This window comes from Mauremys reevesii, linkage group 26 (genome assembly GCF_016161935.1).
Source record: "Mauremys reevesii isolate NIE-2019 linkage group 26, ASM1616193v1, whole genome shotgun sequence".
In the NCBI taxonomy this organism is placed as follows: domain Eukaryota; kingdom Metazoa; phylum Chordata; order Testudines; family Geoemydidae; genus Mauremys; species Mauremys reevesii.
Window position 1 is genome coordinate 1420901 of NC_052648.1, and position 9841 is coordinate 1430741.

At 61.5% G+C, this 9841-nt stretch overlaps 1 protein-coding gene across 2 annotated transcripts; it reads right to left on the bottom strand.

Moving 5' to 3' along the window:
- Positions 1-990: 990 nt before the first annotated feature.
- On the bottom strand, positions 991-9841 carry LOC120391831 (mucin-7-like). Of its 2 annotated transcripts, none has more exons than XM_039515981.1 (4): positions 9708-9841; positions 2945-3337; positions 1767-1927; positions 991-1219 (listed from the first exon to the last, which is right to left on the bottom strand). In XM_039515981.1, the coding sequence occupies exons 1-4, from the start codon at positions 9754-9756 to the stop codon at positions 1172-1174; spliced, it is 651 nt and encodes a 216-aa protein (XP_039371915.1). In that variant the 5' UTR covers positions 9757-9841; the 3' UTR covers positions 991-1171. The 2 variants fall into 2 exon arrangements, with proteins under 2 accessions (XP_039371915.1, XP_039371914.1); XM_039515980.1 differs by lacking the exon at positions 9708-9841 and adding an exon at positions 9032-9415.

The window sequence follows — 9841 nt, forward strand, 5'->3', positions numbered from 1 at the left end:
CCGAGCCGAGCCCAGGCTGCCTGCCTGCTCACATGCCCCCCTCCCCCACGCCAGGCAGGGCACTGGGGGGCAGAGGCAGGGCCTGGCCTGCCAGATCAGCCCTGGGCATGGTGAGGTGATGGGAGGGGCGCAGCCTCCAGCCCCAGCCCCACAGGCCTCTCCCAGATTTAAAGGGGCAGTTTCCCCCAGAAGAGCAGGTGGGGGAACGCCCTGGGGAGCAGGCACCAGAGGAGCTGGAAGCCAGGGCAGGCACATGGGGGGCAGGGCCCACTCCGAAGGCCAGAGCCCAGCTGGCTGCCATGCAGGCGTGTCTCCCTTTTACCTGGCTAGTGGGAGTCTCTCCCCCCCTCCAGGTGCCTTGGGCCAGTGACAGCAGGAGAGTTGCTGCCCGTGGCTCGAACCGGAGCAGGACTCGCTGTGCTGACCCCCTGGTGCCCGGCCCTGAGCTCGGGTTGCTCCCCCGTTACTCCAGAGCCAGGCCCCTGCTGGGCTGCTCCCAGCTGAGCCGCGGGGCCAGGGAACTTCAGCCCCGCAGCCGTCGTCCTCTCATGGCTCCTCAGGGCTGGCCAGCAACTGTGTGAGCACAGGCCTGAGCCTGGGAGCCAGGAGCCCGCCCAGCAGACTCCCTGCTTGGGGCAGAGCCGGCTGCGCCAGCCCCCCGAGGAGAGCAGCACTCGGCCCAGGGCTGACACTGCCAAGGGGGGCGCTAGTGCTGGGTGGGGACACGGCTCTCAATGGAGACAAGCAGCCAGTGCCCAGGCACAGGCAGCTGCAGCACATGGGAAGACAGGCCAGGCACCCTGGGGTGGATCCTGTGTGGGGCAATAGAGGGGCCAGGCTCCCCCTCCCTCCCTGGGTCTCTGTCCCCCATGCCCCCCAACGGCAGCACAGAGCTGATAGTGCAGGGGGAGATGGGTTCACTCACTCGCCCGCCCCTGCCCCCACCGCAGCTGCCGGGGCCACAGGCAGCAGGAGCGGAGACCAGCAAAACTGAGCAGAACCAGCAACCTCTTTATTCACACCAAGTCCCTGAGCCGTAGGGGAGCTTTGGCCAGGCCGCGAGGAGCTGGAGCCCCCCTGCTGCTGCAGCCCGGCCAGGACAGAGGTGCAGATCCCCCCCCAGCCCTCCCCACACAAGGTGGGCTCAGCTCCCGCCGGGGGGAGATGCCGGTTACTTTGGAGGGTAGCGAGCGAAGGGCGAGTCTTCGGTCATCTTCCCCTGCGAAGGAGAGAGAGGAGGGTGAGCCCCCAGGGCCACTCAGAGTCAGGAAAAGCCCCCCAGCTGGAGGGCAGTGAAGGGAACGGCTACCCCAGAGCACGGCAGTGGTGGGGCTGGGCCAGGAGCCCCCCGCCCCTCCCCCGGGGCACTCAGCCTCGGGCTGTTACCGCTGGCCCCGTGCACAGACAGCAGCACCCACGCTTGGCGGCCGTGTAGCCGTGCAGAGCAGGAGGCTGCCGCCCATCGCCGCAGAACCACTGTTCCCGTGGGTGCCGGCAGGAGGCAGAGCCAGCCCTGGACACGGTGCAAAGTGCTGGGCTGCTGCAGGCCCAGCCGACCACGGAGGCACAGCGATGCTACAGCAGCTCCCGCTTGGCCCGGGCCCGGGCGCCTCAGTGGAGGAGGGGGCAGCTCTTTCTGCCTCTGCCCCTCTGGGGGACGCTGCAATAGCAGGGCAGAGCTGCTAGGACCTGCTACAGGGCGGGACAGATGCACGGACAGCGGGGCAGGGCCCAGCAGAGGCCAGCTCCTCTGCAGAGCTACGCACCATTGGAACCTCGTCCAGCTTCTTGAATGCCGGCTCCCTCCTGCGGCAGAGCTTCACCACCACCACCCCAGCAGCAATGAGCAGGATGGCCACGAAGATGCAGATCACGGCCACCAGACCGGGGCTCTGGGAGAGCGTGGGCTGCTTCAGGGAGGACACCGCTGGAGGGGACGGAGAACTCAGCTTAGACACCTCCCCAGCCCTGCTCAGCGGCTCCCCCCACCCCCCCCCGCTGACCCTACACGTGTCCATGGCTGCAGGACTGGGCTCCAGCTGGGGGTCAGGAGTTGCATTGTGGGGTGGGGGGAGGCTGGAGACCAGCTCTGCGCTGCTGGCTCCTGCGAGTCTCAGGCGAGTCGCCCGGAGCCCTGGGATTGCAGATCTGCAGCTTTACATTTTTTACTTTTTAAATGAGAGTTTCTCTTGCTTCTGGGTCTGAGGAGTTGGGAAAAGGGACCCCCCGGCCCAGAAATGCCAGGCAGAGACCCCCAAGTTCTTACAGCTGGAGACTGTTCGAATCCCTCTGTGTGATTTCTGGTGGGGCCAGCCGTGCTGCTCTAGCGATATAACTGCAACCACCTAGGAGGTGCTCTGGGGGGCAGGGCACAGAAGAGCCAGGAGGGCACTGCCCATGTGATCGGGCATCTCACCCGCCCAGGTACCCACCCACTTAGCAGGAACACCTGTCTCCTCCACCTTGCGGCACGGGACAGCTGCGTCATCTGGTGGTGAGAGTTAGAGAGCGACTCCAGCTGAAGCCCAAACGCACCCGCACTCACCCCCCCCCCCCCCGCATTGGCAGCTGTGTCCCCTGACCATGACCAGGGCTTGGTGCAGGGCGGCCCTGGGAGCCCCGTACCGTGCAGCATGGTTGCATGGCCTGAGGGCAGTGACAATGGCTCGCCTAGCGGCGCTGGCTGGCATACGGAGGGCGGAAGTGACTGACCCCTGCCATCCTTTGGTGGCCTCTGTCCAAAGCCCAGGGTGAGCACCAGCCTCCCCTTGTGGCAGGCTCTGGGGAGATGTCAAGGACTCAGGGGGTTCCCCGGGGGCAGGGGAGGCAAGCTTGCCTTGCTACCGCTGGGCTGCACCTGTCCTGGGGCCAGAGGCCTGCAGAGCCATTTGCCTGGCGCCTCTCGCCCCCACGCAAACCCCACCTCCCTGCAGCCTGTTCTTACCTGAGCCACTGGCTGTTGTGCTGCTGTTGGGCCCCAGCTGCTCAGTCAAGTGCGTCTCACTGGAGCTGGCAGCAGGAGTAGCTGAGGTGTTGGTGTGACTGGGGCTGGCCGGGGACAGGGGAGATTCTGGGTTTCTGGATGAGGCTGGAGCTGCTGCTGTGGTTCTGTTCTGCGTGGATGCAGTGGTGTTGTCGGTCAGGGCAGCGGAAAGGGAGGTGTCTCTGGAGGTAGCCACAGGGCTGTGCGGTGGTGTAGCCGTGGTGGATGGGTGCTGGCTGGATGTGGTTTGCTGGGTGGCACTCAGGGGGCTGTGCGGTGGTGTAGCCGTGGTGGATGGGTGCTGGCTGGACGCGGTTTGCTGGGGGACAGTTGTTGTGGCAGTAGCGTTCCTAACTGAGGAAGGGGAATCAGTTACCAGGTTTGCTCTCAGGACAGGAGTACTTGTGGCAGGCTGCTGTGCTCTGTGACACTGCAGTGCTGTGGGGCATTCCCAGCTCACCCGGCTCAGCCCAGGATGATCCCAGCACTAGGAGGGGAGGCCTGGTGGTGACAGTAAGCTGAGGGCCCCCACATCAGAGCACGTTCATGCTTGCATCAGCCTGGGACCTCCACCTACCCTCTCACCCCCTCCCCAAGGGCCTTTCCCTGCATATGGAGGATGCCTGGAAGGTTTGGGGTTCAATACAGTTTTCACCCAGGAAATTCAGGTCCACAGGCCAGCACGTCCTCGGCACGGCATTCAGCACCCCAGAGATGTGAGCTGCCTGGAGGCTGCGCCCTGAGCCCCGTGCTGGGGGCAGGGGTGTTTCCTCCCTCGGACGAGGACGCAGATGCTGCACAAGATTTAAAGGACCAGCCCCAGGCTGCAGAGGAGCCAGGCTGGAGAGGGGGCTGCTGTGACCCCTTCCTCCCCCTCTCAGCACCGCGGGCTCTAGGTCAAGAATTATAACATTCAAAAACCAGTTGGAGATACTTCAACCTCCCTGGCCACTCGCTTACAGCCCAAAAAGTTGCAATATTACACAGGGCCACCTGGGGGCGGAGGAGGGCAATTTGCCCCGGGCCCCCAGGGGCCCCCACGAGGATATAGTATTCTATTCTATTCTATAGTACTGCAACTTTTTCTTATGGCAGGGCCCCCTGAAATTGCTTTGCCCCAGGCCCCTGAATCCTCTGGGCAGCCCTGATATTACAACAACAAAACTTCAAACCCAGACTCCGAGGAGAGACTGCTGAACTGGAATTCAGTTGAAAATTGGACACCATCAAACTAGGCTTGAATAAAGCCTGGGAGTGGATGGGCCATTTACTGAATAGTAAAACTATTTCCCCATGTTTATCCCCTGCCCCACACTGGAAATGGGCCATTTTCATACCACTCCCAACAGTACTTTTTCTCTCCTGCTGGTAATAGCTCACTTAACTGATCACTCTCCTCAGAGTGTGTATGGAACACCCAGTGTTTCATGTTCTCTGGGTATATATAGAACTTCCTACTGTATTTTCCACTCCATGCATCAAGTGAAGTGGGCTGTAGCCCACGAAAGTTTATGCTGAACTAAATGTGTTAGTCTCTAAGGTGCCACAAGTTCTCCTGTTCTTTTTGCGGATACAGACTAACACAGCTGCTACTCTGCAACCTGTCAACCCTGAAACTGGTTCCTAGGACATTTTCCCACAAGAACACAGAGGCCTCAGGGTTGAGAGGCCTGAGCACAGGACTGGGATCCAGGAACCCCCCAGATTCTAACCACTGACTCCCTGGGGGGCCTGGGGCAAGTCACCTCCTTTGGTGCCCCTCTTTCCCCAGAGCAGCAGCGAGTATGGTGCAAACAGCTACAGGTCCTTCCAGGCCCCAGCCCTGCTGAAGCTGGCAGGTGTGTAACACACTCCCATTTCCCCGGCAGGTACAGACTGGGTGGGAGACAGGTGTCTTTTGTTGCATGCACAGCTGGGAACAAGTATCTGATCCTCCACCCGGGCTGCGCCCCACCCTCCTGGCTGATGCAAAGTCAATATGGACCCGCCCGCTTTATCCCCACCATGGCATTTGCTATTCCCAAGCTGCTGCCCTGTTGGCAGTGTGAGCAGCCGGTCCCCACCCTGCAGCAGAGTGGCCAGAGCCTTCAGACGTTCCAGCTCAAGGGCACCCCCATTTAAATGACTGGGATTCTGGACCCCCAGGAAGGGTGACCACAGCCCACTGAGGGCAGAGGTGGGTGCACCTGGCTGGCAGAATGGGTGGATTTTGAGAGGGAATATTTAGGCCCCCCCAGAACGTTTCACTCACACCCCAAAACCCCAGCTCACCGGCAGACAAGGTGGAGGGGGAGGTCTGGAGTCTCCTTTCATTGCTATGAAAACAAAACCTTCTGTTTGCCCAGGCATGTGTATTTGGCCTCCTGGGGTCTGTGTCCCGCAGGGCTGCCAATCCAGGGTGCACGTCCCTGGCCCTGCCATCACACCCCCAGCTCCTGAAGAGTGTCAGCATTTCACAGGAGATCTGTGGGTGCTCTCAGCTACCCACCACGGCCTCCTGTGATCTCTTCTCCACAGCTCTGCACCAAGCTCTGGCCCTGTCAGATGCATCTCTGCACTCAGTTAAGATCATAAGAACGGCCACACTGGGTCAGACCAACAGTCCAGTGAGCCCAGTGTCCTGTCTCGGACAGTAGCTGGTGCCAGGTGCTTCGGAGGGAATGAACAGAACAGGGTGATTATCGGGTGATCCAGCCCCTGTCGTCCAGTCCCAGCCTCCAGCAGTCAGAGTTCAGGGACACTCAGAGCATGGGGTTGGGTTCCTGCCCATCCTGGCTAACAGCCACTGATGGATCCATCCTCCAGGAACTGCCCTAGTTTGTCTTTGAACCCAGTTATAGTTTTGGCCTTTATAACATCCCCTGGCAGTGAGTTCCACAGGTTGATTGTGCGCTGTGAGAAGTTAACTTAGTCTTGCCCTTCCCCTCAGATTCTGTTCACTAGGAGGCCACCTTGAGGCGAACAAGTGGCCATCCCCTGCGATTTGACAGCTTTCAGAGTGAACTGGCCCTTAGGAGTTTAGGGTACAGCAGTTCCCTTCACACCGGCTCCTAGCACAGGCATCAAGGCAACAACCTGCCCTTCCACCACCTTACAGGGCACTGGCTCTAGCTAGGATCTAAGGCAAGTGCTAATTTCCTGTTCGAAATGACTCATTCCTGGAGTGGTGCCGTTGAGTTTTAGCCCTCACTTGTTTTAGCCTGGAGGGTTTTCAGTTCCTAACTACCCCATTTGTCTGCAAGGCTGTCAAGGCTCCGCCAGCCCTTCCAGACACAAGGAATTATTAGTCCATTTTTAAATGCCATCACTGTAACCCATGATTGTGCCAGAAGCCCTAACCCCATTAAACTGCTGCCACATCAATCATGGGAGGCAAGGCGGAGCCAGAGAAAGTCTGGGTACATTCATGTTACAAGTTTAAATTCAACCAGGGAAGGCAGCTGAGAGCAGCAGCTGGCCTGGGCAGCTAAGCGTCGGGCGGTTCTGCTGCCGGGAAATCTGGAGGCCTCCGCTGAGCAGCCTGGGAAGCGACTTAGCCCCATCTCAGAGCGGGAGCAAGGCAGAGATTAGGTGCCTCCCCCACGCTCACCTGGGAAGCCCCATTCCAGTGCCCCACAGAGCGCCCTGCAGCCCCGGGCTCAAGCCTCGAGCTAGGCCCCAGGGAATTCGCTCCCAACCTCTGAACCCTGAACCACTCCAGCCAAGCCCTGCCTTGGTAAGGAGCTTTGCCATTCACGCGCTGGCTCGTTAGGCGAGAGGCCCACCTGCCCCGTTAGGATACCAGGATGGTATCCCTGGCGAAGCGCACCAAGCCACTGCCCGAGCTCAGAGCCCGGCACGCTACGGGAACTTTGACAGTCACTTCAGCAGGGCACAAAGATCAGCCCTTAGGTGCCCAGCAGAAGGGTGGTGATCAGCCGCCTTGTCACATGAACATTCCCCGCAGTGGAGTCTGATCGCCAGAGAGAATCTCATGCAGCCGGACTGGCAGATGGCCTTGTGCCCAGCCCCGGTGAGCCCACCCCGGACAGCCGTGGGGACGGGGCAAATTGAAAGGGCTCGGAAGAGTCACAGGAGCGACTCAAGACCTGGAAAATCTGCTCGGCAGTGAGAGACGGGGGCGGGGCCCCCTTCAGCCTCAGGGGACTTGATCAGCGGACAGGCTCCTACAGGGAGAAAGATTCCTGACAGCAGAGGGCTGGAATCTAGCAGGCAAAGGCAGAACCAGACCCGGTGGCTGGAAGCCAAAGCTAAACGAATTCAGACTGGACCTAAGGAGCTCGTATTTCACAGGGCGGGGGACTGCCCGGGTCAGGCCCAGTGGATGTGCTGGGTTCTCTGTCATTCAGCAGCTATATATCGAGATTGGGCAGCTCTCCCCAAGAGCTCCGCCCGAGCTCCACTGGGCTGGGCACAGGCATCGCTGCAGGAGCGTCCCCAGCCTGTGCTCTGCAGGGGGTCACCCTAGAGCATCGGGTCTCCTCTGGCCCATACCCACCATTCCTGCACCGGACAGAGTGAGTCCAGCGGGGCTGGAGGCAGGCCTGGCCCCACTCATCCCAGCCCTAGGACAGACAGGGCTCTGTACAGTTGCTCGGTTTAGGGAGGGGAACCCCCTCTCCATGGGGAGCACAGTAAGTAACTGGAGGGTTGAATGCCTGGCTCTGCACTCCAGAATCCGCGACGGGTCGCAGCCCCCAAGCCCAGGACAGAGATGGAGGAGCAGAGCAGAGCAGTTTCTGAAGCACTGGTCAGCCATGAAAGGGTTAATATGGCAGCTCTATCACTGCACGTCAGAGCTGCCCAGTGCAATGAGGGCTAAGAATTGATTAATAAAGGGGACAGGCCAAGCACATGGAGCCTTTGCAACCGGCCAAGCAGGTTTGTCAGCATCCGAGCAGAGTGAGCTCCAGGGCGCCAGTGTCCTGTAACAAACCAGCAGTGCTGCCGGCTGGGAGGGTCACTGGGTTAGTGCTGGGAGACACTGCAGTGGGGGGGGGGGATACACTCACACCCCCCCTCACAACACTGGGGTAACAAACTCTACAGTGACTTTCTGAACATCCCCCTCCCCCGTTCCGTTTCAGGAACACACAAACCTGCAGCCCCAGGCACTCTCACAAACTAGGGGGGAACTGGTGCTGGAGCTGGGGGGCTGCCGCACCCCCTGGCTTGACGGGGTTCCCATCATATCCAGGGTTTAGGGTTTGGTTCAATGGCTCTCAGCCCCCGCACTGTTCACATTGTTCCAGCACCCTGCGGGGGCGGGGAAGCTGGCTTGAGAGCACTGGATATTGGTGCAGGAAGGGGGCGGCCGGGAAATCTGCCTGGCCCCAGGGCAGAGTTTGGGAACCTTCCCCGACGAGCCAGACTCTCCCTGGGGCGACCAGCTCCCAGACCCGAGAAGCTTTAGAATTGGAAAGTTTCTTGGGGGGGGAGGAGGCTGACCCTGCATTAACTCAGAGACACCCCCCCCCGACTGTCCCTCCCCCTTCAGAGAGAGGCGGGGGGCTGACCCTGCATTAACTCATCAGAGACCCCCCCCGACTGCCCCTCCCCCTTCAGAGAGAGGCGGGGGGGGCTGACCCTGCATTAACTCATCAGAGACCCCCCCCCGACTGCCCCTCCCCCTTCAGAGAGAGGCGGGGGGGCTGACCCTGCATTAACTCATCAGAGACCCCCCCCGACTGCCCCCCCTTCAGAGAGAGGCGGGGGGGGCTGACCCTGCATTAACTCAGAGACACCCCCCCGACTGCCCCTCCCCCTTCAGAGAGAGGCGGGGGGGGCTGACCCTGCATTAACTCATCAGAGACCCCCCCCCGACTGCCCCTCCCCCTTCAGAGAGAGGCGGGCGGGGGGCTGACCCTGCATTAACTCATCAGAGACCCCCCCCGACTGCCCCCCCTTCAGAGAGAGGCGGGGGGGGCTGACTCTGCATTAACTCATCAGAGACCCCCCCCCGGGAGCAGGAAGGAAGGACCCTGCCGCGCAGCGGGGGGGGGGCAGCCCCGGGGCTCCCCCCCGGGCGGGGGCTGCCCCTTCCCTTACCTGCCAGCGCCAGGCACAAGCCGCAGCCGATCAGCAGCCAGCGCGTCCCCCGGGCCATGCTGGCGGCTCCGCTCCCGGACACCTGCCTGGATCCTGCCACGCAGGAGGCGCCGCCCCGGGCTCCAGCCCCGCCGCACCTGGACTGAGGCCGCCGCGCCCCCTGCTGGGCAGCCCGGGTCCCTCCCGCCCCAGCCGGGGCTCCGGACAGGCGGCTGCACCCCGCGAGAGCCAGACACCAGCCGGGCGGGGCCCAGCGCCGGGGAGTCAGGACTGCTGGGTCCTCGGCCCAGCCCTGGGAGGAGAGTGGGGCCTACTGGTTAGGGCCACTCCAGGGGGCCACTGGTCCTCTCCGCTGAGCGCCTGCCAAGCGCAGGCCAGAGCCCCCCCGAAGTCAGTCCCAGAGCATCCAGTCCTGCTTTAAATATTGCCAGGGGCAGGGCCTCCCTGATTAAATCGTACCCACCCTGTTAAACATTCACTCCTTATTTCCTGTCCAGCCTCCTGCCTCCTGCCTTCTGTTCCCAGCTCTGCTACTCATTTATTGTCCGAGCCTGGGCAAGTCACTGCCCCGCTCTGTGCCTCGGTTTCCCCATCATTAGTATGCACAGGCAGCTGGAAGAACGGGTGCCAAAGCTTCCCCCGCCACAGCCCGTTATCCAGATCCGGCATCACCCACCAGGTCCTTTCCAGCTCCCTCCATTTCCCACTCCCCTGGGTGACACCATGTGTGGCCAGCAAGTTCAGTGTGTCCTTCCCTAGCCGACCCCGAAGCTGTTTCCTGTCTGCTCCCTTTCGGGGATGGGGGTAGCC

Bases quoted from the DNA above. Each gene is read 5' to 3' on its own strand.
- LOC120391831 (XM_039515980.1), bottom strand. From the start codon at position 9,089: ATGGCCCGGGGGACGCGCTGGCTGCTGATCGGCTGCGGCTTGTGCCTG. The intron at 1,928-2,944 runs GTAAGAACAGGC...CGTCCCCTCCAG, and splicing joins CACAACAGCCAGTGGCTCAG to CGGTGTCCTCCCTGAAGCAG. The intron at 1,220-1,766 runs GTGCGTAGCTCT...TCTCCTTCGCAG, and splicing joins AGCTGGACGAGGTTCCAATG to GGGAAGATGACCGAAGACTC.